Genomic DNA, 26612 nt, shown 5'->3' with positions numbered 1-26612 from the left:
ACGATCACTCTCTACTCTGTTGAGGTGGAACAAGTTTCTTTCCTCGCCACTCGCCTCCTGATTGGATGGTTCCATCGCGCGATGCGTGGCCGTCCCTCATTGGACAGGGCCACGGTAGGCGGGGCAACTCCCACCTTTCTGGGGCGGAGTCGGATTTGAGGCGATTGAGGCTCCGCCCACGTCTTCAGCCAAAAACACGTCGGCAATGGCGACGGTTGAGTCAGGGACGGTGCCGTTGTTGTTGTTGTTGTTGTTGTTGTTGTTGATGATGTAATACACCTAACTATAAAATAACTCACAACACACACGAAATTCCCATTAGACAGAAGGACGGGACCCTAACTATAAACACATACTTATCGAAATAACTAAGCTACGCGGACTGCTGTCTGTCTGTGTGCAAAAGGTTTCCAAATCCGGAACAATGTCACTGCAGTGTCGCAGCTTTTTATTTGACATTTATCATCTGAACCTTGTTGGTCAATCAATTTGTTTGTAGGTTGCAAATTGGTTTACAACAGTTTTTATGTGTGGATTAACACGTATTTTGGAGGGGAGATTAACCAGTGTATCTTTGTTAACGGCCACCATTAATTTTACGTTCTAATCGAGTTGGCCGAGGGAAGTTTTACCTAAGGGTAGTTAAGACAGCTTTATGTCCGTCGGAGGGACGGCACACACATTGATTAATAACTCTGCCTGCAGCAAGTATGTACATTCTCTCGGCTACTCACTCTGCCCATTATAAAGTTGCTTATATTTGATCACTAATGCTAACCAAGATGGCGTCCGGTAGCTACACCGCGGTCTATGTGTTGTGAATGACAATGAGCACCGCCAAACATGGCCGCCGCGTTACGTGCGTGTGACGTCACGCTTCACCCCTTCGTTCCAAAACGCAAAAAAAATTTTTTTACAATAAATAGGATACATGTGTAATTAAACAGATTACAGATGTTACATTTAGTAAAATGATCAACTAATTTGTGTAAGCTCGGATTCGGATTTATTATTGTCGGTCGGTGTATAGAGTAAATTTATGACGCGTTGGTCTCCTCATGTTCCTGAATAAGTAAAAAAAAATTCACAAACTTACTCGATTTGAAATGACCTGCAGCGACGTATCCATAGATATTTATGTATTTATAATAATTAGTGTGGTAATTGTTTCCCGATCCACGAGCAGTGATTGTCATGGACGCTCACGCCGTTTGTGATGGCGTCGCGCGCTCTTGACCGGCTATGTGGGACCTTTCGACGATGTTCGGCGTCGCTTCGCCCCCGGATCCCGGCGGCCTCGAGTCACAAGATTCACGAGTCCTTCGGTATTCCAGCAGGTAGTGGAATACTTTGAGTTCGTTCATAAAACCTTGAGAAACTGTACGTACAGTAGTATTTGCTGTACAGTGCGTGCCTCACTGTACAAGTTCACACCAGAGAACACAATTCAATCAAACACAACCACCTCACGGCAGGACTCGAACACAACCACCTCACGGCAGGACTCGAACACAACCACCTCACGGCAGGACTCGAACACAACCACCTCACGGCAGGACTCGAACACAACCACCTCACGGCAGGACTCGAACACAACCACCTCACGGCAGGACTCGAACACAACCACCTCACGGCAGGACTCGAACACAACCACCTCACGGCAGGACTCGAACACAACCACCTCACGGCAGGACTCGAACACAACCACCTCACGGCAGGACTCGAACACAACCACCTCACGGCAGGACTCGAACACAACCACCTCACGGCAGGACTCAAACACAACCACCTCACGGCAGGACTCAAACACAACTACCTCACGGCAGGACTCAAACACAACCACCTCACGGCAGGACTCAAACACAACCACCTCACGGCAGGACTCAAACACAACCACCTCACGGCAGGACTCGAACACAACCACCTCACGGCAGAACTCAAACACAACCACCTCACGGCAGAACTCAAACACAACCACCTCACGGCAGGACTCGAACACAACCACCTCGGTCTGGTTTACAAATGTGAAGGTCGACTCGGTTGCTTTGCTCTTCAAGGGTGTGTTTCGTCACCAAGTTTTTTGTGGAGCGCTCGCCAAGTCGCTTAAGCACTCCATTGGAAACCGTTGATAAGGAACTTATTGGATAAGGATAAGGAGCGTTGATAAGGATAAGGCTTAGCAAGCGCTGGTAAGCTGCTTGGTGACTGAACGCAACTCCAATTGGAATATCCTTTTTAAAAATAAAATCATCCTCATATTTTCGGTGGAATGGGTTTGGCGGGAAACTCTCGGGTTTTTCAAAAACGGAGCGTTGAATCGGTGTGTCGTTCCTGGGATGAACATCAAGCCTGTTAACATAATATGCTGTTGGACTCCACGATCCCCCGGTGTCTCGCAAAGGATCTCGATGATATTGCCTGAACAAATTACAAATCATGTGATACTATCGGTCAAACGGCAGGCCTGGCCATCCGGTTCGTGGAAGACTTGGGCCAAATCCCATCCCTGGCCAACCCGTGTGCCGCTTTACTCTTTACTCCACACATTAGTGAGTGCAGAGTCACGTTGAGCAATTTGTTGGGTAGTCGATCCAGTCGAAAATTTTTTTTTTGAAATCTGTTCTACACTTATTATCAGTTTTTCCGTCGATATGTTTGTCTGTCTGTCTGTTGGGTAGTCGATCCAGTCGAAAAAACAAAAAAAAAATATATTTTTTTTAAATTTGTTCTACCCTTATTATCAGTTTTCCCGTCTCTGTTGGGTAGTCGATCTAGTCGAAATTTTTTTTTTTGAGATTTGTTCGACCCTTATCGGTATTTAAAATGGCGATTTCAGTGTATACAATGGCGATTTCGATGAAACTTGGTTGGTAGGTTCCCACCATGACCGAGTTGTGTGCAAATGAGAACCGTTGCTACGGACACCACCGTTGCCTAGCAACGGGACTTTTAAATTTTTGAAAAAATTATAAAAAAAATAATTCTTTCGAAAATCAAAAATCAGGCCACGAGCGACTGTGGGCAGTACATTCAGCCATATTGTCAAAAATTTCCAGCCGGATCCTATGAAAACTGTCGGAGAAGATAGACTTTGAATGAACCCTGGTAGAAAACAATAAAAAAACGAAGTTCGTTATATCTCAGAGACTACGAGTCAGATATACATGAAACTGGTATGGTAGGTTCATGGTATGTCCTAGTTATTTGTGAGAAAGAACTGTTGCTATGGACCCCTCCGTTGCCGAGCAACGGCCGAAAAACCTCTAAATGTGGGGGTATTTTAACGAAAAAACAATCTGCAGCATTAACCCTTGAAGCTGGAATCATGAATTTTCTTGTACTTAATCCTCAGGTAATTCCTCATCAAATGGGCCCATCGCATCAGGTTATATTGGGTAGTTGACTACCCATGTCCGCCTACCGGCTTGTTCATTCTGTTTGTCTGTCAGATGTCAGTTTATGATTGAGGAAATGACGTTGCTTTATTTTAAATTGAAGTTTGTGTCGGTTGCACTGCAGAACATGAATCGGAACACCATCCTGCGGTTTGGCAGTACTTTGGCTCTGAATTTGGCGAATTGCACGGAGTCTCGTCTCGAAAGTGCATTCACACTCGCTGTACAGCAACAGCTTCAGTCCGTCTGCCTGGCAGTGAAACAAAATTGAAAATCATTCCGAACAGGAAATTTACTGTTTTTCGCGATGTCTTAAAGCAGGGGTCGGGAACGTTTTTGACTCAGAGAGCCATTAAAGCAAAATATTTGGAAATCTATTTCAGTGAGAGCCATATAATATATTTTAAGACTGAATTCAACTAAATGTGAGTATAATAAGCCTCTGAATTTATTCTTTTAAATCATGTTGTTATAATACTCACCATTAATGGGACTTCTGGTGCTGCATGGATTTGCTGATGGCTTTGTAGTCTGGTTGGTACTTGGTGAGGTTAAGCTTCATGCAAGCGTTGAGGCTTTCATCCGTTAGATGTGATCGTAGGTTGGACTTGATGTTTTTAAGATGTGAGAATGACTGCTCACATGCATACGTAGATCCAAACAAGGTCAATACAGCAATACTCACACGCTGCAGTGTGAGGTTTGTGACAGGAAGCGCGTTCCAAGTTTTGATAATCAGCTCGTCTTCGGGTTGAAGTTTTTTCATTTCTGTCCACATGTGCTTGCTCGCCAACTCTGCTTTCTGTCGTGCGATTCTTTCCAAATCTTCATTCAGTGACTTGAACTTATTCACCCACATGTCTGAGGCCTTCAGGTCAGCCACTTCTGCTTCAAAATCTCTGACGGAGACACCAGGAATGTAACTCAGGTCGGCTGTGTTCAGTGAGCACTCGTTTGGATGGGTGATGAACTTAAAAAGACGAGTGTGCTCACGAAATTCTCCAAAGCGTGCTTTGAATGACTGTAGGAGACTGGATGTGAAGCCAGCTAACTGGTGGAGATCAAAGTTTTGAGTGGGCTCACTTGCTGTGCATGCATCTTTAAATTGTCTCAGTTTTTCAAAATGTAGTAAACGACCTGTTTCAAGATCCATGATAAAGAGCTCCAGCTTGTTTTCAAAAGCAAACACGGCTTGTTGAAGGGATAACACTGTATTTCCAATGCCTTGCATTTTCACGTTGAGCTCGTTCAGATGTTCAGTCATATCCACGAGATAGTAAAACTTGAGGAGCCACTCAGTTTCGGCTAGCTCAGGATGCTCAATCCCTTTCATTTCAAGGAAAGTCCGGATTTCGTTCAGGCAAGTCGCAAAACGGCTAAGCACCTTCCCTCTTGACAACCAACGCACATTACTGTGCAAAAGCAGACCGTGATAGTTATTTCCAACTTCATCCAGCAGTGTTTTAAACTGGCGAGCATTTAAGGCTCGGGCAACAATAAAGTTGATCACACGAATGACCAGCGACATCACTTCGCCAAGCTTCCCATCACACATCTGAGCACAAAGTGCCTCCTGGTGTAGAATGCAATGGAAACTTAGGATGGGTCTATTTTCATGTTCACGGAGAAGCGCCACAAATCCTTTGTTTTTCCCCACCATACACGGAGCACCATCAGTACACACCGAGATAAGTTTATCCATTCGTAGATTTTTTTCTTGAGCGAACTCCATGAAAGACTTGAATAAATACTCACCTCTTGTGGACCCTTTTATTGGCAGAACAGCAAGACTTTCTTCGCGCAGTGTATCACCAGCAGCATATCTTGCAATCACACTGAACTGCGACAAATGGCTTACGTCTGTTGACTCATCCAAAGCCAGGGAAAAGAACGGCGCTGTATTTATGTCCTTCACTTGCGTTTCCTCCACTTGGTTTGCCATCATGATGGTACGATCATGAACAGTTCTTGCCGACAGAGGCATGTCTTGTATCCGTTTTATTATCTTGTCTTTGTTCGGAAGATCATCAAAAAGTTCATTGGCGACATCCAGCATGAACGTTTTAGCATACTCGCCATCTGTGAATGGTTTTCCGTTCCTCACTATTGCTAAAGATCCAGCAAAGCGAGCGGAATTATCGTCACCTTGCCGGGTCCATACGCGGAGTTGCTGCTGGCTGGCTTGCACCCTGCTCAGTAGCTCTTGGCACGCTTTCTTTCTGCTGTCTCCCACAGGGTATTTTGATGCAAAGGTAGCATGGCGCGTGTCGAAGTGCCGCTTTATATTCGACCGTTTCATCGATGCAATTTTGTCATTGCAAATTAGACACACCACAGAACCTGCTCTCTCCACAAAGGCGAATTCTTCGGCCCATTCGTCCTGAAATGTACGATACTCCTCATCTTTTTTTCTTTTCGCCATCTTCTTCGTCGAAGGGTTAGCTTTGAACAAATGAGAGAGAGAGGGAGATGTTGACCCAAGTGAGTCTGGCTGGCCTGCGCACGGGCTGACATACTCGAGAGGTGCGGCGCGGCCGGCCGACTCTGGAATGCTGTCGCCTCAGCGGTGGCGCGTGATTGGTGGAGATGAATTCCGTGACGCGTCTCGGCGGCGGCACGTCATTGGAGGAACCGAAATCACGAGTCGCCACAGCGGTGGCGCGTGATTGGTCGAGATGAATTCCGTGACGCGTCTCGGCGGCGGCACGTCATTGGAGGAACCGAAATCACTACTCGCGTCGGCCGCATGACTGGACGAAACAAAAACCGCTTCAGACAATTCGGAAGTGTTTTTTCTTCTCTCCTTCTGCCAAGTTCAGCCCTGCACGTGAATGAAGCATGACACCATTCAAACTATAGGTAAAGCTTCTGCGAGAAATATTGGGCTTTCCAAGTTTCAAACTCCAATTTTATCTGCGAGCCAGATGCAATCATCAAAAGAGCCATACCTGGCTCGCGAGCCACACGTTCCCGACCCCTGTCTTAAAGGATACAAACAACAAGCAGTAAAAGGTAATCTAACGTGTTAAATAAGGTAATGTAAAAGACTGCGTCAACGGTGAAAACTTCCGATTCAATGGTTTATTTTGTATTGTTTTTTTATTCAAACTTGGAAACTTTTATGTTATTTCACTTGAATTATACTGTCACACACAAATCGCCTTACTTGCACTTCTGAAAACCTCCAGTTTACGTGTATTTGGGGCGAAATTTTATGCGGTTTTGACCAATCAAATTTGGTGCACACATGCTTTGAGGGTGGAGAAACGGCGAGATTCACACAAAATGGTGGTGCCGAGTGACTCAAACACAGAGCTGATGAAACGGAAAACCAAGAAGGAACCCAAAGAAGTAAAGAGCGAAGATGGAGTCATCAGGAGGAACCTGGATAGGATTCGGGTTTCAGCCACTACTCCCCTACCCGAAAACCCATCCAGGCACAGCCAAGTGAGCCTTACAGAAAAAATTCTGCGAGAATTCACTTCTTAGAAAGATAGATAACGAACGACAGGAACAGAGCGTTAAAGAGATGAAAGGGAAGAAAAAGCAAGATTTAAAATGAAGTAAGAGAATTTTGAAAAAAAATGATAAAGAAGTGTGAAAGGAACAAATAACAAAGATGGTGGGAAGAACCTGGACAGATAGATTTCAACAGTTACTCCCCAGGCTCAAACACAGCAACATTTACAAGCTACCAGAGGTCCGTCAGCGGGGAAGCACAGTCCACACGGCATCAGGACATGGTACAAACATAATGAAACGGAAGACCAAGAAGGAACCCGAAGAAGTCAAGAGCGAAGATGGAGTCATCAGGAGGAACCTGGATAGGATTCTTACTCGGTCAAAAAGATCTGTTTGTTTAGTGTATGTTTTTCTCAAAGATGGTTCCAAAATTGACAGTTTCTCCATGAAGAGTTTGTAGAAGGTTCAGCTCTGGAATTGTCCATTTGAGTTGGAACTGCTGATAACTTCAATTCTGGAGTTTACCTTTTGAAATTCTGCCCAGTTTAAGAGATTCTCGAGGTTACGGCATGTGCGGAAATGAAATAAAGTCACAAACACTGGCGTTTCTGGACGTTTATAAGCATTGCAATGCATCTAGCGATTTGTAGCTATGATGATCAGGCATTCGATGATACGAGTGAGGAAAGTGGAAAAAAAACTTTATCATTAAGAAACCGTTGCGGCCTGTTCCAAGTCATTGCATTGTTGAGCAGGCCAAAAAACTTGACTGCTTCAGACCCCAGTGAGGTTTCCCAGGAAACGCCTTAAGACTCCAGAGAGCGAGGTGGCTGAGTATCGCCTGATGAAGGATATGATTAAATAAAGCCATTAATTATCTTTAAAATGGGTATTTTAATTAACCCAAACACCAAATTTTTCACGCTTTAACTTCCTTGGAGTTTTCTTAGTATGCATGCAAAGTTTCAGGTTGCTAGGCTTTATAGTTTTAGAGTTAAGGAGGCAAAACACACACACACACACACACACACACACACACACACACACACACACACACACACACACACCCCTCTTATTAGGAGAGATTTTTATTTATTATTGTCATTACTGGCAGGCACACACACCCTCTGTGCAGGAATACCCTTTTTAGGTCATCTCTTCGAGCATGACCTAATAATATGGGTGTCGATGTCCTTCGATCCTTCCGTCCGTCCGTTCACAATGAAGTTGAAGGGGGAGATCTCTTCATTAGTGATCCTGATAGAGGTTGATGAGACGTACACGATGGTATGACTTTCAAGGTCACCGAAGGTCAAGGTCAAGGTCACGAGGCCTTTGAAGTTGCGAAAATGACGATTTTCAAATTCTATCTCCTCTGCCATTTCTCAAGCGATCTTGAATTTGATTGTAGCATATGAATCTATGGGACAATATCTAAATTTTTATCGGGCCGGATTTTCGATATTCGCTTTCGTGTCACGTGACTTCAAAGTTGGAAAAAATGCGAAAATGACTATTTTCAAAATCTATCTCCTCCTTCATTTCTCAAGCAATCTTGAATTTGATTGTGGCATATGAATCTATGGGACAATATCTAAATTTTGTCAGGCCGGATTTTCGATATTCGCTTTCGTTTTCGTGTCACGTGTCTTCAAAGTTGGCAAAAAATGCGAAAATGACGATTTTCAAAATCTATCTCCACCTACATTTCTCTAGCAATCTTGAATTTTATTGTGGCATATGAATCTATGGGACAATATCTAAATTTCGTCGGGCCGGATTTTCGATATTCGCTTTCGTGTCACGTGACTTCAAAGTTGGCAAAAAATGGGAAAATGACGATTTTCAAAATCTATCTCCTACATTTCTCAAGTGATCTTGAATTTGATTGTGGAATATAAATCTATGGGACAATATCTAAATATCGGGCCGGATTTTCGATATTCACTTTCGTTTTCACGTCACGTGACTTCAAAGTTTGCAAAAACTGCCCTACCTTCAGGAGGCTATATATTTTCTCGCAGAGATGACCGTCACTCCTGCACGTGGGTAATTTTTTTTTCTTGTATACACTGTTGAGGCTCGTATGAGAGCTAACACAGAACGTACAACAAGAGGTGCAGGAGACAGGAGGAGTGGGAGAGGGAAGGAAAACACAGTCGGAAACAGACACATGAGGAGATCTGTGGAAGGGAGAGGGATGGGGCGTAGAACACGGGGGGGGGGGGGATGCAAGATGGACATTACAGGGACTTTCAGGAAGGAAAGCAGGGAAATTGAAGGAGGTGGATTTGGGGTGGTAGCAAAGATCGAGGATTTGGATGGGGGAGATAAGAGATGGTGGTGAACATCTGTTTTGAAGACCTGGAGGGAAGAGTGGGATTGAAGAGAGTGTGGGAGTTTATACCAACGGCAGGAAAAAAGAGGAATGAAAGAGTGAAGGTGAGCAGTGATTTGTTATTTTTGTACTTTCATCAGAAGGGGCTTGCTGCCAGACCTTGAGCACCCTGCAGAAATTTGAGGGGGGGGGTACATATCTCAGGCAGAGCAGGGGGGAGGGTAGGCCAGAGAGGAGACTACCTATCTACCTGTGGTGAGAGAGAGAGAAACCCTAAGAATCAGCCTCATCGCGGGAGATACCAATGATCCTAAATGCCTTGGTTTCCACAGCGTGAAGCCGAGAAAGGTGAGAAGCGGGAACACCAGCCCAGGTAGGAAAGCAGTACTCCATCAGACTGCTGACGAAAGCTTCCTTTGTGGTCAGGAGCTCAGGTAGGCCGAGGAAGGGCTTTGCACGACGGAGGATGCCCAGTTGGTGACTGGCTTTGGATGCCAGCTTGGAAATGTGGCTTTCCCAGGAAAGATCATAGCAGGTAGTGAGACCCATAAGCTTGAATGAAAGGACTTCTTCAAGGGGATTGTTGAGAAAGTAGATGGAGGGGGGGGGTCCAAACGGTCATTTCGGAGAGACATAGTGAGAGTGTGAGATTTGTCAAGATTGAAAGACATGTTCCACGTGTTGGACCAGCTTGTGATTTTATTCAGATCAGCAGAGTGATAAGGCTGCTGCTTGCCGGTCTGAGGGATGGCAGATGGTAGGGCAGAGGTGGACCCTTCTCAGTTGATTGGAGCTCAAGCTGGATTACGTGCTGCAGTGTGTGCACCAGATTAGAACCTCAATCTTGGCTCAATAACTGTTACATGTCAATTTTGGAGTGTTGGTGACATCCATGCTTGTTTTATTATAGTAAGATTGTTATTTTCTAAAGAAAGCACATGCATCAACATATATAATAATTTTAAATAATTTCACAGGAAAAGAAAAATTGTGAACAGAGTCGAGCAGTTTGCAAAATGTGGTTTCCTGGCATGCCATAAGTAGGTCTATTTGCTCATGCAAGTACATTTTGGGGAACATTTTATGTAAGGGGGAGGGTTTACTAATTAATGAGATTCAACCTGTGCCAAGCAAAATTTCATTTCATCTCGAGCAATCGTTTTCAACATCCAAAGTAGCGAGGAGTCAGAAAAGGCAGTCTCAATTTTAGGCTGCATCTGCGAAAAGACCAGGGGTGGAAGCAGAACATCGAGAGGAGAGTGTTCCTGCCGATAGCATGTTGAAGGGGATTCTCATGTTCACTACGATCACGGCTAGCTCTCTCCCAGGATCTATGGTGGAGACCCATGTTTGAAAAAGCAGAGTGCCTTCGAGTACAAAAAGAAATGGCAAAGGAAGTTCCAGGTAAAATGAAAAGAATAATTCAAGTGACTTTGTTTACGATGAAGAGATGTTTTGCAACGTGTGTCGCAGATTCACAACCTTCGCTGACACATCGGGACCCTTCTTCATCGGATCTTCAAACTTTAGGAAACTCAATGTACAGAAGCAGTATGCCTGTCGCCACCATCGTGAGTGCGCTAATACAATGTAACTTGCTGTTGGAGAATTTTTTTTTTCTGCGACTACTACACGGGCGACTTTTCCTCACCAGTCACTACATCATCCGAATGGACAAGGAACAGCATGCTCGTGTTACAAAGCTCTTTAAAACAGTATACTGTTCTTCCTTTCAACCAATGGGGAGTTGTTTTGATCAGACGTCTATTTTCTGCCAACACCTGCAACTTTATCTCCTTTTTATTTATTTATTTATTTTTGTATGCATAGTCAAGGCTCGTGGAAGAGCTCGTACAATGAACAGATCAGGATGCAACAGGACGCAAAAGGAACAGTAGAGATAGGAGGAAACACCAACAGCAGAGTTGAAGACTAAGATAGAGGGAGGATTTGACAAACAAAGGGTGTGTGGAGGATGGGGGTGGGGGCAGGAGAGGAAGCATGGGGTGGACAATATGGATACAGAAGGAAACTCCATAGAGGAGAACCTGGAAATTTGGAAGGAGGAGGGATTGCGGGTCGGTATGGGATGTTAACGGGTGATGAAAAGATCATGGTTTGGTATCGGGGATCTGACATGGTGGTGGTGAATAGCTGTTTTGAAGACCTGGAGGGAAGATGAGATTGAAGAGGATGTGGAAGTTGATTCTGCAGGTGGGGGAAAGAGGAATGAATGAGTGAAGGTGACATGATGGACAGACTGACTGTTATTCATTCCTGTGTGCTGTTGTTCATTCCTTTGCTTTTACGTGCCAAGTTGAAACTGTAAATAAAAGCTATACAAGTTCTTCAGACATAAGCATTTCTTGTCTCTTAATGGATCTTTGTCAGAGGCATGTGTTTATATTTTACAGCTACCGGTATGTACATGGTGAAACATAAATTACTAGATATTTTTTAATGTGCTGTAACTTTGTCACATTAGTAATTAGCGAGTATTTTTTTATTACATTACTTATTTATTTATTGATTTGAAATATATTTTTTTAATTGCAATTTTTTTTCTTCTGTAAGTTGTGTTTAAATGAAAAGTTGTTCTATTATTTTAGACACCAGTTTTATGTCATTCTGAAGTCAAAGTAAAAAAAGTTATAGCATAATAAAAAGAGCTAGTTCGTTCTCTTTCACCCTGTATAGTTTTTGCAGTGAAAATTATTTCAGTGAAAAAAATCCATTTGTTGCAGTGAAAATTATTCACAAAATGAGTGAAAAAAAAAATATATATATATATATATATATATATATATATATATATATATATATATATATATACCAGCAGGGATACCCGTGCTCAGCACAGGAATCCCGTGGATGACGGCGGGTCTGAAGGAGTATATGTCACAGTTAATTGTCGAGGCTGCCACACATACACTGACACTGACACACACTGACACACACACACACACACACACACACACACACACACACACACACACACACACACACACACACACACACACACACACACACACACTTTTAATACTGTGGATACAATATTCACAACATAGAAATCGAACCCGATCGTGTTTATACACCGCACAGCATTTAATATTCGCAACATAGAAATCAAACCCGATCGTGTTTATACACCGCACAGCGTTTAATATTCGCAATATAGAAATCAAACCCGATCGTGTTTATACACCGCACAGCATTTAATAGCGAACGTAGTGAACTTCATACTCAACGCATGCACATGAGAGAATAGTAAACAACAACAACAACACAATACCCTGGCAATTTGGAATCCGTGTCGTCAGCTATGACCCTTTTGCTTCCGGTTTTTGTCATGGGGAATGATGTGTCCATTTAGATAAAGGCATCATCGGAGACATGAAAGACCCAAATATCAGACATGGTGTATATTTCTTCTACTGATTTTAATAAAGATAACTCGAGCATCATCAAAAAATAATTTTTAATCGTGATTTACATTATTTGATCGCTGATCCCGAATCCAGGCCGAAGTGACGTAAAAACGTTTTTCAGTTACAATAAAAATGGTTTTTATAACCATGGTTATAACAATAATGAACAAAGAAAATGTTAATAAAATATGACTTACAGATGACTATTATATCATTATACGGTATAATATACATACGGTCATTTTTTTAAGTGTGTCTAATGCATGTCATAATTCGGAAACCGGGAAGTCGGAAGTCATTGTCTTCAATTGACTGTAGTATTAATTTCTCATTCTCTAGCTAATTCCGTTGGTCCCATGTCAATCGGCTGAACTTGAAAAATTAACGTTACGAAATCAGGTGATGACGTCATAATTCGGAAACCGGAAGTTGGAAGTCATTGTCTTCAATTGACTGTAGCATTATTTTTTCATTCTATTGCAAATGGCGTTGGCCCCATGTCAATCGGCTGAACTTGAAAAATTAACGTCACGAAATGAGGTGATGACGTCATAATTCGGAAACCGGAAGTCGGAAGTACAATTCTTTTACATCGGGACACTATCGGGTACATGTTCTGTCAGCGTGTGAAGTTTGGTGAGGATCAGTCCAGTACTTTTCACGTGCATAGGTCACAGAGAAACACACACACACAGACATACACACTTTCAACTATATATATATATATATATATATATATATATATATATATTATATACACATACCTGAGTACATGAGTACCAGTGTACTGGGCCGGTGTACACCCGGTTAAAATAGGTGTACCATAACCCTGTGTCGTAAGAGGCGACCAGGGTTGCGTCAGGAAGGGCATCCGGCGTAAAACATGTGCCAAATCAGTATGCGGATCATACGGATGATCCGCTGTGGCGACCCCTAACAGGAGCAGCCGAAAGAAGATGTATATATACATACCTATATAGTATATATCTATATTTTTTTTTTCCAGGTAACCAAAATTTTTAAAATGGTTGCCATGCAAGGCAACCACACAAGAAGCTAGTGTCGAGAATGGACATAGCAGATGTAGAAGTATATCAGCCAAAGCATCATTCTTGATCACCTGGTTAAAAAATGCTCAAATGCCTTTTCTTTAATTTGTATTTTTAATGAAGCATTTGGTTCAATGTATACTCGACCAATGTAATGCCGTTGCTACATTCTTCACAGCTCTTCCCACCAGTGAATTTGTGAAAGAAGAACCCATGTGTGCAGATGACATGTAAGTTTAGACTGCTGAGACTAGTGCTGTTGCATTTGTTTTTGAATTTATATTGTATTATGTTCTTTGTATTACATTTATTTATTATCTTGCCAAAACGAAGTTTTTGCAAGATATGTGAGTCAGCTTGTATGTTTTTTTGTTTTGTTTGTTTGTTTGTTTGTCTGTAATCACGTATAAAAAATTCTGCAGAGCACAGTTATCATTGGAAATTTTTGTAACTTCGCATATCAGAGGCCTATAGAGGTCCCTTTCAGTGCACAAAATTTTGAAGGTCAAGCAAGGTCACTTGGTCGCAAATCAGAGGAGTCGACGAAACCCTTATTTTTTGAGTAATTTTGATCGGAACATCTTCAAACTTCATGGGAATATAGTTCATGGTCTGGCGCTCAGCTGATTAATTTTTGGTGGCGATTGGCCTTGACCTTCATGGTTAGTGCCTGAGGTCAAACGTATTTGACCCCAAGGTCAAATTTTCAAGTTTTAGGAACCATATCGTGTTGTACCTCAAATTGAACACCTCGATGAGTGCTTTCGAGATATGTCAAGCTTGAGACATTATGACGTCATTTGGTGACGTTATGAGGCAAACGCATATTTTTCATGGTTACTCTGTAGAACAATTCTCATCGGAATCTCTCGTAGGCAAATATTCCTCAAGGAGTCGCTCCTGGTGGATAGCAGCTCTGTTCACCTCAGTGTGACCTTGAAGAAGTCACACGTGGTCACCATTTGGCAAGATACGGGTCACCCTGCGGGTGACATTGTTTTTATTTATTTTTTCCTTAAATTTAATGAAATTACCAGTAGACTACGCGTAAGTCAGCAGCGTGTAACTCGTCACTTAGCCAAAGTCGGCAGCGTCAAAAAGTTCCGAATTTATCGAACTAGTGTGGGCCCGTAGGTGCGTGCCAGTATGTGCAGCTTCGTTCCTTCGCTCTCGTAAACGACGACTGGATTGGAGCATTGTTTCAATTTGATCGAACCAACCGTATCATAAATGGCCATAACTTGGGAAACACCTGGGAAACGTATTCAGGTCCCCAGCGACAACTGTGACGCCATATCAAACGAAGAAGAATTGTGACGCCCCCTCTCTCTCGCCCCTCCTCTCTCGCCACCACTCTCACCCCCCCTCTCCCGTCCCCCTCTCTCGCCCTCCTCTCTCCCCCTCTCTTGAATTGTGATGCCCCCTCCCTCTCACCCCCTCTCTCGCCCCCCTCTCTCTCGCCCCTCTCTCTCCCCCTCCTCTCTCGCCCCTCTCTCTGTAAATGTATTCACAAATTCAAGCACAACAAAAAACCAAGCACAACAATTAATTCAAACCTTGGGAAAAAACAACTTTCAAACCCTTGGGAAACATCTCTTTCCCTTGGGAAAATTCAAACCTTGGGATTAATTAATAATTTGAACAATTAATTCAAACCTTGGGAAAAAAAACAGCTTTCAAACATTGGGAAACACTTGGGAAACAGCTTAAGCGGATGAGGAACGATATCAAACCTTGAAAAGGCACATACTCAGGTCCCCAGCATCGATTGTGATGTCATACCAAACGAAGAAGAATTGTGATGTCAATCGTGCAAAAAAACAATAAATAAATAAACATTAATTGTGACGTCATTCGTGATGTCATAGCACCGTGTCTTGTCATTGGTTGACAGATAAATGGCCGTAACTTGGGAACCGCTCGTCCGATTAATATCAAACCTTGAAAAGGCACATCCGCGGGACCCCGGCAATATTCCTGGCAAGTTTCAATCAGATCGGACCGGCGGTCGTCGAGAGACGGCGGTGACAGACAGACAGGCAGACACACACACACACACACACAGAGATTGCTGGAATTATAGATGGATGTTAAATCCCTTTGAATAAAGTCTGTAAGTCGTCATCTCAAAGTCATCACTTCGTCTAAGTCGTCAGATGTTGGCCGTTCCTGCGTAATGGAAACTCAAGTAAATTACCACGCCTAACTCGTCACACAGAACTGCTGCCTCGTGAGAAGCTCGATTTCATGGAATGGTGATGCGCGCTCATTGGTGTACACCGCCAGTGATAGGCTATTTATAACTGCGCTGCGTTCAGCTCAGTCAGTGCGCCATCCCACATGCATCTGAAGAGGTAGACAGGCTACGCAATGCAGTCTCTGGCGAAGGAGTAAAGGATCGATCGAGCTTAGTGTTGAAGTCCGATCATGGTTTTATATTGGCTTGTTTTGTCCATCACCGCACTCACTTACACATAGGTATTGAGTGGTTGTCATCACGATGACTGTGTGTCACGTAATTTGTCGATGGTATATGCGTTTTCATTCCATATGAAAACTCATTCTACATTCATTCCAATGAATTAATTCTAACAGCCATTCATTCCTCATTTGTCGATGGTCATATACCATCACCGATGGTATACGAGTTGTCTTACAGTTGTTCATTATCTTTACTTTTGATAAAGTGATTCATGAATTCCATCTTTGCTTGATCACTTTCCAACTCACCAATAAACCCCCATCTATGCCCCGAGGATTGTGTTTCCCTTTTGGTACAATAGCCGGCTTAGAGATTGTTGCGCCCTCACACGTACGTGTCCAGGCCACGCGCGACTTCATCCTTCACCCCACAGTCGTCACACGTCTAAGTCGTCACTTTTTTTCTCGGTCCCGATGGTGACGACTTACGAGTAGTCTACTGTATTATACCCATGAACAAAAATGGAAGGGGGGGGGGGATATTGCTATCTGCTACATCTGTCTGTCTGTCTCCATATTTCCATCATGTCCTCTTAAGCAGTTGTGCAGAAATTCACCAAACTTGGTAGTTATGATCTGTGGCGGTGTCAAAAGGTCAAGTGCCAAAAATTGCAATTACGGGCACATTTTTAATGAAACTTTGTATATGCAATCAACATTGAGGGACACAAGAAAAATATAACAATTATTTTTGGATATCACCACTGAGTTCATGCCCAGGGGTGGGGACTTCGGGTCATAAGGGTCAAAATGGAAACAAGTTTTTTTTAAACTCAAAATTTGACATTAGGTCATTCCTGGTGGATCTTTTTTCCATCTTTTAACTTTGCTTTAGTTGGGAAGCATGAGGATTTGCCATGATTTGCAAACTCATCTGTGATAAGCATGGGAGATAAGCATGGGAGAAGCATAAGTGTGTGTGTGTGTGTGTGTGTGTGTGTGTGTGTGTGTGTGTGTGTGTGTGTGTGTGTGTGTGTGTGTGTGTGTACCATGCATTTTTCAACAAAGCTTTATTATGAGAATATGGAGAAGCCAAATTAATAATTTGGTCAAAAAGTCAAAGGTCAACGTCACAAATCGTCAATTTTCACCAATTCACCTGAAATTTTAAGAATTTCTATATTGGGTCACTGAATTGGTTCACCAATCAAAAGCTTGAAGCCAATTGTTTTTTTTTTGTCAGATCAAAAGGTCAAAGGACAAGGTTGCATAAAAGTCAATTTTCATCTGATTGACCTGAAATTTGAACAGGGTTTGCATATTGGATCACCAATGAAATGCTAGAAGCTGATTGTTTTGAGGTCAAAGGTCAAGGTTACAAAATCTTCCATCTGAATTGAAATTTGAGCAGGGTTTGCATATTTGGTCTATTGCTCTTGACCTTAAGTCTATTGCTCTTGACCTCAAAAAGATCATGGTCACCTAAAATCGTCATTTCTTAGGCCTTAGTTATTTTATAACTTGGTTTACGGATCCGCCGATTGTATATTTGGCGAAATGAAATATAAATATAAAACACATTTTTGGCCTTTTATATTTATCCATTTTCCGCCGAAGGTGCAAAAGTTTCAAAACCCGAAATGTAAATGTCGGCATTTATTTTCAAAATATAATTTCGCGCGCGCACCAAAATACCAAGTCCCCTTTAAGTACACTGCGCAGTAGTCTTCGGTCATGGCGTCTGAGCAGTGGCCAGCGTGGTTCAGAATGACTGTGGTTTCTGGGGCGAAAGTGATTGTTAAGAGGTATGTCAGCGGTATAAATTCGAGTGATTGTATTGGTAATTTAATCACGCAACATCTTGACGACGAATATTCTGGCCGAACTATTGCATCAATTCAGTGCATCAGGAGGGATGATTCGCAGGCTACTCTCGATCGTGCCGATTTTGTTTCCCTCAAAAGTTGTACACCGCTGTTCATATTGAAAGATTTCGGTGCCAAGTACGTCAATGTTTCCCTGCGAGATTCTGATATTCCACTTTCAACGGACCAGAAATCAGCGTTTGATGTGCTCATGGGGATGGGGAGGCGTTACGATCAGATGCCCACTGAAAAATAAGAGCTGGTTATAGCCCTGATTGACCGTTTTGACTCCTCGTAGACATATTTTTTTAATCATATCCAGCACTATGCAGTGGTGTGCACGCACACATCTACGACTGGGACATTAATTTTCTCAGCATTGTTTCCATTTGTTTGATGATCCAACAGGTTTCTTTAAGGAAAACATGCCAGACTATATTGTAAAAACAAGTTTTAATCCTTTATTGTTTTTCACATCACATGATACAGTGAACATGGGCATCCAGCATTTGAATGGTCATCCATCTTCAATGTTTTCTTAGATCCTCCTAGTCTGGGATTTCTATTTATTTTCCCCCCACCTACCCTTGTCTTTCCCATGGAACATCCGAAAAAATATCATAAAAATCTATAATTTCTAAAAATTTAAATTATATCTACATATTAATACTGAAGGACCAATTTTGTGCTCCTCCTAGCGGTCGCGTCATGTTGTTCTCGGTACTGTGACCTGGACTGAAAGAAACTTCGTACCTGTAAGAGTGCATCGCATATAGTGGCAATAGTCAACTTTCAACTCTGAAGCAGAATAAACACTTTTCGTTTTACATTCGTTTACATGGTGACGTGTGACGTCACCACTGAGAGGCGTCAGGACGTCGTGACATCATCGGTCATTTGCTGACGTCATTACGTCTGTCGACGACAGACCGTCACCACTGAGCGGTGTAATTCCACTCCTCGAAAATAGCGTCTGCAATGTAAAACCCTCTTCTGCACATGCTGATTACCTCAGAATGTGAATTTGACACAAAAAATGTAACAATAAACATTGTATCTTCTATATATTAATACTGAAGGACCAATTTTGTGCTGCTGACGGTCGCGTCACGTTTTTCTCGGTCCTGTGTCCTGGACTGAAAAACACTTCGTACCTGTAAGAGTGCATCGCACATAGTGGCAATAGTCAACCTTCAACTCTGAAGCAGAATAAACACTTTTCGTTGAGACGGGGGCAGGGAGTGAAGAGGCGGGGCGGGAGATGAAGAGACGGGGGCAGGGAGTGAAGAGGCGGGGGGCAAGGTAAGCAAATTTTTGGGCGGGGGTAAGCAAATTGAAAGCGGGAGATGGGGCCAGGGCTAGGGTGAATAAGGCGGGGTTGAGTGTGAGGGGGTGGACAGGGTGGCGGGGGCAAGTGGGGCGGGGAGTGAAGAGGCGAGGCCGAGGTAATTACATTTTTGGGCGGGGTTAAGCAAGTTGAAGGCGGGGGGGAATGGGGCAGGGGCAGGGGATGAGTAGGCGGGGACAAGCACGCCCTGTCCAGTCCATGTCCCTCGAGTGTGGGTGAGCTGGTGAGGGTGGTTGAATGAACGGAATCCGTCTGATGGGGTTTCGGCTAGTTTATATTTATATTTCGACCTACCGACCCTACATTTTAGCTGAAGAACTGCGTAAACCAAGTTATAAAATAACTAAGGCCTTATTAGCTTTTTTTATCATGTTTAGTGTACGGAAGAAAAAGAAGAAGTCTGAATACAAAGCGGTTGTGTACGGGCTTTGTATTTTCAGATGCTTTCTGGGATAGGAGTGTATTACTTTCTTACAGTTTTTTTCAAGAACAACTTTCCAATTTTTTTTTTAACTAATCATGATGTTTGTGATGGAGTGTGTGTGGTGCACTGCACTTTTAGGGTAAAAGTGGAGTTTGTGACAAAGGAAGGGGAGAAGATTCTGGTGGAGGGAAAAGTTGGAGACAACGTGATGTATCTGGCTCAGAAACAGGGTGTTGACATTGAAGGTTCGAACTCGTTGGCCCAACACAAGGGTTTTTCAATTTTTTGTGGAAAAGGAAGTTGGGGCTTCTTAAGTTTCACTTGAAGAGCTGATTGGTGGATGGGATAATAAAGAGATTAGCAAGTGATTTATTAATTTATATCTTCTTGAAAATGCTCATCATTGACTTGCCTTTTGCACTTTGAACCAACAGGAGCTTGTGAAGCTTCACTTGCTTGTTGCACGTGTCACGTGTACGTTCACCCGGACTTTGTAGACAAGTTCCCTCCTCCTGTTGAAGAGTGAGTGTCAGAACCTTCATCTCTCAAATCTTTGTATTACCTTTATTAAACGTATCCAAGCACTTATTTTAAATGGTCTGCAACATATTTTCTCTTATTGAGCTTTCATTCTGGCCTTCTTAACCAATATCTTCCCCTCACCTTTTATTTCTTCCATTGTAACCTAAAAGGGGAACCCAAACACTCAGACCACCTCGACGCTAATCTATCCCTTGATACCCGACAAAATAGATATGATGTGTCTTTTTCCAATTTCCCAATTATAAAGTAGGTCCCGTAATTTTGCGATTAAAAGTCCAAATCATCTTCAGGTTAGCTGTGACGTCGCATCAGGAAGTTGACTCTCCTATCCATCTTGCATACGGGTCACATCACGGTACGATTGAACTCAAACGGCGAATAATTTTCGATTTTTCCAGAAGTATGCTGAGTCAATGCATCCTTGGTGGTTGTAGTAATACAAACAAAAATGGTTTCATGCTGCACCACTGGCCGAAAGGCCCTAAATTTGCCAAAAATTGGACGAGGTTTGTCCGAAATACCTGAGTGTGGATCAGGCCTACAAATGTTCGCTTTTGTGCTCGGCGGAACATTTTACAAAGCACTGTTAGGAAACAACAGAGTTGACTATAGATCTTGTGGTTATCTACCATGATTGAGAGAGGATGCCATCAATCCCCACGATTAAGCAGAAGAAACAGCCGTCGCTCAAAACTGTAACAACATCCCGACCCAACTACCATCTACATGGGCATTTTGAACTGTGAATCAAACACCTGTTGCCATTGCAGCAGTTTCCACAAGAGCACCTGAAAATAATTATCTATTATCAACACAAATTTCTGCAAATCAAATGAACCACCTTCCATTATAGTGGAGAGAAAGTATGTATGTATCATCTACTCCTCCGAGAGGATTTGTCCGAGGACGCTGAAACTTTCAGGGCCCCACCGCCCTCCCCCCCCTCCAAAATCCCCCATCAACATTACCCTCACAATACCCACCACCATCCCCCCCCCCCTTCCACAATCAACCATCACCCCCACAATACACACCACAATCCTCCCACAATACCCACCACCATCCCACACCCCTCCACAATACACACCACAATACCCAATACGATCCCACACCCTCCAATACCCACCACCATCCCATCCACCTCCCTCCCCCACCCTCTTCACCATTCCCCAACAATCCTCCATCAAAAATCACCCCCGCAGTACTCACCACCCCTCTACCACCTCCCCACTCCCCATCAACCATCAGACCACAATTCCCACAATCACCCAACACCTCTCCTCCCTGGCATCACTTCCCCCTCCACTGGGGCACGACACAGCACCATACGGCACAAACACAGTACGGAACAGCACCACAGCATGAACACGGCACGATCACAGACACAAATGGTGTCTCAGAAAGTATGAAACTGGGCGATCTCAACCTGTGACAGTGGGACAAAGCATTTGTCACCCATTTTGTCCGCGGTGTCTGAATGTGCCTGGGCGGTGTTGGGCAATGACTGGTATTTATACTCGAGTAGTGCAAGCGATTTATCAATTAATATAATATCCCTCCCTTATAAACTGTCAATTAAACGGAAAACAAAACCTACCAATCTGTCGTGAACATGTGACCAACGTTTTGATCTTCACTACCACTTCCTCTGAATCGCTCGCACAAGGCTCAAAACAATATGGTTCCACAATTCCCCCAAAAGCGTTTTCATCACTTATTTTGTCTCCAAGCCTTTCTTCCAAATCCCACTGATGAGTTTCAGCATACTGAGGACCATCAGACTTGCTCATGACAGTTGAATCAGTATCTGAATCCGAGCTCGAAATGCACTTTCTTTATGTTAGCCGCCGTTCAGATCAAGATGGCTTCAAGATGTGACTTCACCGTCAACATTGAAAATCGACACACTGGGACTTTTTTTGACACTTTGTGATTGGCAAAAAAATTTTCAAAAACACTTCATTTCTTTTTCCCTTCAAATTAGGATGTGATTAATGATTTTCATTGGTTTTCAGAAAAGTGTTTTTTTTGTGTGTTTGGGTTCCCCTTTAAGAGCCATCTATTATTAAGGGGCTGGCAGGATAGTCTCGAGCAGTGGTTCTCAAACTTTTTTTTTTTTTTCGCGGCCCACTTGAAAATTGCTGAAGGTCTCGGCAGACCTCTTTATAAACTTTTTTGTTTTACAAATCAAAACACATAACTCATTTTAATATTGTAGTCTTACCTTTGTAAAGCGATGGATGTGCCTGTTTTTTTCTTTTTATAAAAGTTCTGGGAAAGTCGGGTGTCATGTTTGTCAGCTTTAGCCTTAAGTCAGGTTCAGCATTTATTCTGCTTCTGTATTTGGACTTGAGAGCAATGAGTAATGAAAATCCTGTTTCGCAAAGGGATGTCATCTCATCGCCAATAGCACCGGAAAACGAACTGCTCTGTCTGCAAATTCTGAGTGCTCTCCAGTTCTTTGTATCCAAAACTCAAACAAGGAATGTCTTTTCAATTCTGGCATTAATGTTCGTGACAAAGCTCCAACATGCATTATCACGTCTTATTGGAGAAAGCAGAGGTCAGCTCAGAAACCAGAAGACTTCACCGAAAGGATTGCTTATGCAGTTGTTTGGTTCAGCTTCTACTGAAAAGTAATCTTCAAATTGTTTCCTGAGAGCACCAAGACGTTCTTCGATGTCTTTCAAAATTTTTTTTTTGTTAAGAACCAGTTCATTTTGTAGGAGTATAGTGGTGGTGCCACTCGAAGATATCACTCGAAGAGTGGCAGCAGAGAACGCAAGGCCAAACAATAAAACTAGTGCAGGGCCAAGTAGGGATATTCTTGATTTTTCTGCAGACCGCCTGACTGGAGCTCGTTGACCAGTGGTGGTCCACAGACCGCAGTTTGAGAACCCTTGGCCTATAGGTACCCACACTCACCTTTGAGTGGTAAAGCCTGGGTTTGAATCTTACACTGTGAGCTGTAAACTGTCACCCTGGTGTTTCGAATGTAGGGCAATGTATCAGTGTATGCTCAGATGGTTGTTCAACTCAGTGTTCTGTCTGCTGTCATTAAATGGTGGACGTTAAAAATCCCACAGTGTCCTTGGCAAAGAAAATATGATCTATTGCAACATCCTGCACTTTTTGAAGAATATCCTGCAGAGTGACGACCCATCCAAGATTGTAATCCTAAACAATTATCTGCTTTGGCAGAACCATTCCTCTGTATAACAGCTTGGTGCACAGACAGATGTATGTTTGTAATTTTTTTTACGCATCTATTCGAGGAAAAAAAAATCATTTTATACATCGCCACCCCCCACCCCCCCCACCTTGTCCCTTAACTCATCTTCTCTTACTCCAGTTATTTCAAACCTATTTTTATGCCTCTGCTGACTAAATCGCCGGAGGGATTATGTTTTTGGGTTGTCCATACGTCCGTGCTAATTTTCTCCGTTTTCTCTGTAACTGCTTATCCGATTGACCCAAAATTTTCACCATTGGTGCGACTACTCATGGAGAATGTTTTAATGATAATTATGACGTTATCGGTCATGTGGTATGGCAGCCATGTTGTAAAAAAGGAAAAACTTTGGACCTCTGTTTCTCCGAAACCGCTCCATGGGAAAAATTGTAACTTGGCACATGTCAACTACTCCCCATGGGGAAAAAAGTGAGGTTTTTTGATGACGTCATAGGTGGCTTCATTATGACATTATTTTATACGTCAAATGCTATCAGTATGAAAAGATGACAACATCATCGGTCACATGGTTCAGCAGCCATATATACTGTAATATATATATATATATATATATATATATATATATATATATATATATATATATATATATATATATATATATATATATATATATATGACTTGTATAATATCTATTATATGATAATTTATCCTGTTTCCCCAGGGAAGACGATATGTTGGACTTGGCTCCGTTCCTGCAAGAAAACTCACGCCTCAGCTGCCAGCTTCGGCTCACAAAGGCACTCTGTGGTGTGTCGTTTTGTCTACCCCTTGGCACCCGCAACTTCTACGTGGATGGGCACACGCCACGTCCTCATTGATGTGCACTTCTAGAAACTGGTTTTTGATTGATTACTTCACAGGTCAAAACTTTGAACAAATAATTTCATCTCGGATTGAAGCATTTTGGACAAGGCAAAGGTTGACATTGCATGTAAATAATGAATGTCTTAAACGCACAATGACTATTACAAACGATTGAGCTGTGATGTGAATGGCAATTTGAACATCTCGTTCAAAGCTCTCACTGAAGGTGCTGCTCTGACAACAGAACGGATGATCACAGGAAGTGGAAATGTCTGATGTGTCACCATCTCTGCTATCTCTTTTATTTTTCAGAAAAAAAAGTTCAATAAGGTTTGGTTATTTGATTTAAGCAATTTTAATCATTGCAATATTGGACTACAGTTTACTTTCTTGTAATAAATGGCACACAACATGATGAGGTGTCTTTCTTGCGTATTAATTATCTCACGTCATGGAGATTTTTCTTCAGTCCACTGAAATAGAGCTTCATGTTTGGTTTCTCCAAACGTGCATTGGTTGCTGTTTTCTGGAATAAAAACTTTGAAACGAAAACTCGTGTATTTCAGATGTTTTATACCCAAAATCCGTTGCTGTTACTACAGAGAACATCATGTGACCCTTTTGCATCATTTCGAGAACGCTCTTGCATCCGGAAGTGGACAGCGGGAGAACTGCATCACACCCATGCGCACTCTCCAATAGCGATTTTGTCTTTGACTATCGAAAGGAGAAATGAAAAGAATTCAAGTTTTTCGTCGAAAATGAAGACTCCAAGCTCGATGCATCTTTGCTGGTTGTAGCAATACAACCAAAGATGGTGTCATCCATCCATCAATTGGGATCATACTCTGTGCAGAGCGTTGGTGCTGCCGAAGCAGTTTCCTTGGCTATTGGGCACAATAGCGGGAATTTCAAACTTTTTTGAAATTATAATTATTGATTTTTGAGAACTTTTATGAGATTTAATATAACTTTTGAAATTCCCGCCGAACAAAAAACGACTCCTGCGAACAATTGACGACGCTTCCGAACCTCCGCGCATGTTTGGTGAACTTTTGGAGCCTAAAATACGAATTTTGGACTTTGCCATTTTTTCGACATTCACATCCTTCACGAACCGTTCGCGCGTCCTGTGAAAACGCACCATTACGGGAGCAGCTGAAAGAAGAAGTATATATATGTATATATATGTATATATATTGTGACGTTCACGGGACTTAAACAGTCCCGCCACCGTAGAATGAGCCGAGACGATGAAGGCGGTTTATAGTTTTATAATCCAATGGTGGCGGTTTTGATCGCTCTCAAGCAAACGGGACGAGGAAGGTGGCACGAGTCACTTTTCACCGAGTTAATAATGTTTATTTCTACACAAGAGCGATAAGAAGACTCGGCAAGAGGAGGGATCCGTGGGCGATTTGATGAAAGGTGGTGTGGATTTGGGCGTGGGGGAAAAACACGAACAATTTCAATGGATATACAGCAAAATGTAAAGAATCAATTCATCGGTACACGAATCCCAAATCCTCCAAGGTGCCAGGTACACACACACACGCACACGCACACGCGCACGCATGCACGCACGCACACACACACGTAGTTAGTTCGTCAGGCTTGCCCGTGGTGCCGTTTCAACAGTCATTGGATTGGTGCCGGACCAACTGGCGCTGCGCCCGTCAGGGGCAGGAGACATGACGGTGCAGATCATCCGTGAAACCTTTCACGCAGAGTTGTAGTTCTTTGCCTGTGAGCTCCAACCAGCCACCGTGATGCTGTTCTTGGTGTTGTCGATCTCCTGCGGTGTGGGCCCAAGACCGCTCACAGCCACCAGGGAACCCAGTTCATGCTCCAAGGGCGGGCAGGAGAGGGAGGCAGGTCTGCCCACCATTCGGTCCCATACCCAGAGCCAGCAGAGCACGAGAGCCAAACGAGGTGAGGCACGAGGCACAGCAAGGCCACGAGACACGACGAATCGAGGAACGAGCAAGCACAACCAGAGAGAGCGCTGAGAGAAGCAAGCCTCGAAGAGAGCTTAATTAAGTCCGCCGCTCCTTTTTTATCTCTCCCCCTCCTCCAATCAGATCGTTTTATGTTCAAGAGTCCTCGTCACTTCCAACGGAGCCCTTTATTGGTCCTCTGCCTGTCGCCTTCCGCCAATCGTCATCAAGGGGCAGAGCCATCCGCAGCACTGTTCTGTCAAGTCAAAGCAAGCCAACAGGAAATACTAAAAATAGCTCCGCAAAGCGGGTGTAACCCCTCAGCCCATGCATTGTAAAAGGAAG

At 43.1% G+C, this 26612-nt stretch overlaps 1 protein-coding gene across 2 annotated transcripts; it reads left to right on the top strand.

The window, feature by feature from the left end:
- The first annotated feature begins 1152 nt into the window (after window positions 1-1152).
- On the top strand, window positions 1153-24882 carry FDX2 (ferredoxin 2). 2 transcript variants are annotated; one of them, XM_085886019.1, is made up of 6 exons: window positions 1161-1337; window positions 10669-10766; window positions 13851-13902; window positions 19869-19975; window positions 20165-20252; window positions 24188-24882. In XM_085886019.1, exons 1-6 carry the CDS (start codon window positions 1243-1245, stop codon window positions 24342-24344), a joined length of 597 nt encoding a protein of 198 aa, XP_085742145.1. In that variant the 5' UTR covers window positions 1161-1242; the 3' UTR covers window positions 24345-24882. The 2 variants fall into 2 exon arrangements, with proteins under 2 accessions (XP_085742146.1, XP_085742145.1); XM_085886020.1 differs by lacking the exon at window positions 10669-10766 and having other exon boundaries at window positions 1153-1337.
- The last annotated feature ends 1730 nt before the right edge of the window (window positions 24883-26612 follow it).

Source organism: Eptatretus burgeri, chromosome 6 (genome assembly GCF_056783735.1).
Source record: "Eptatretus burgeri isolate ZD-2024b chromosome 6, Ebu_testis_v1, whole genome shotgun sequence".
In the NCBI taxonomy this organism is placed as follows: Eukaryota; Metazoa; Chordata; class Myxini; order Myxiniformes; family Myxinidae; genus Eptatretus; species Eptatretus burgeri.
Note: the sequence above shows the minus strand (reverse complement) of the source record. Positions and strands in the feature narration are given on the sequence as shown.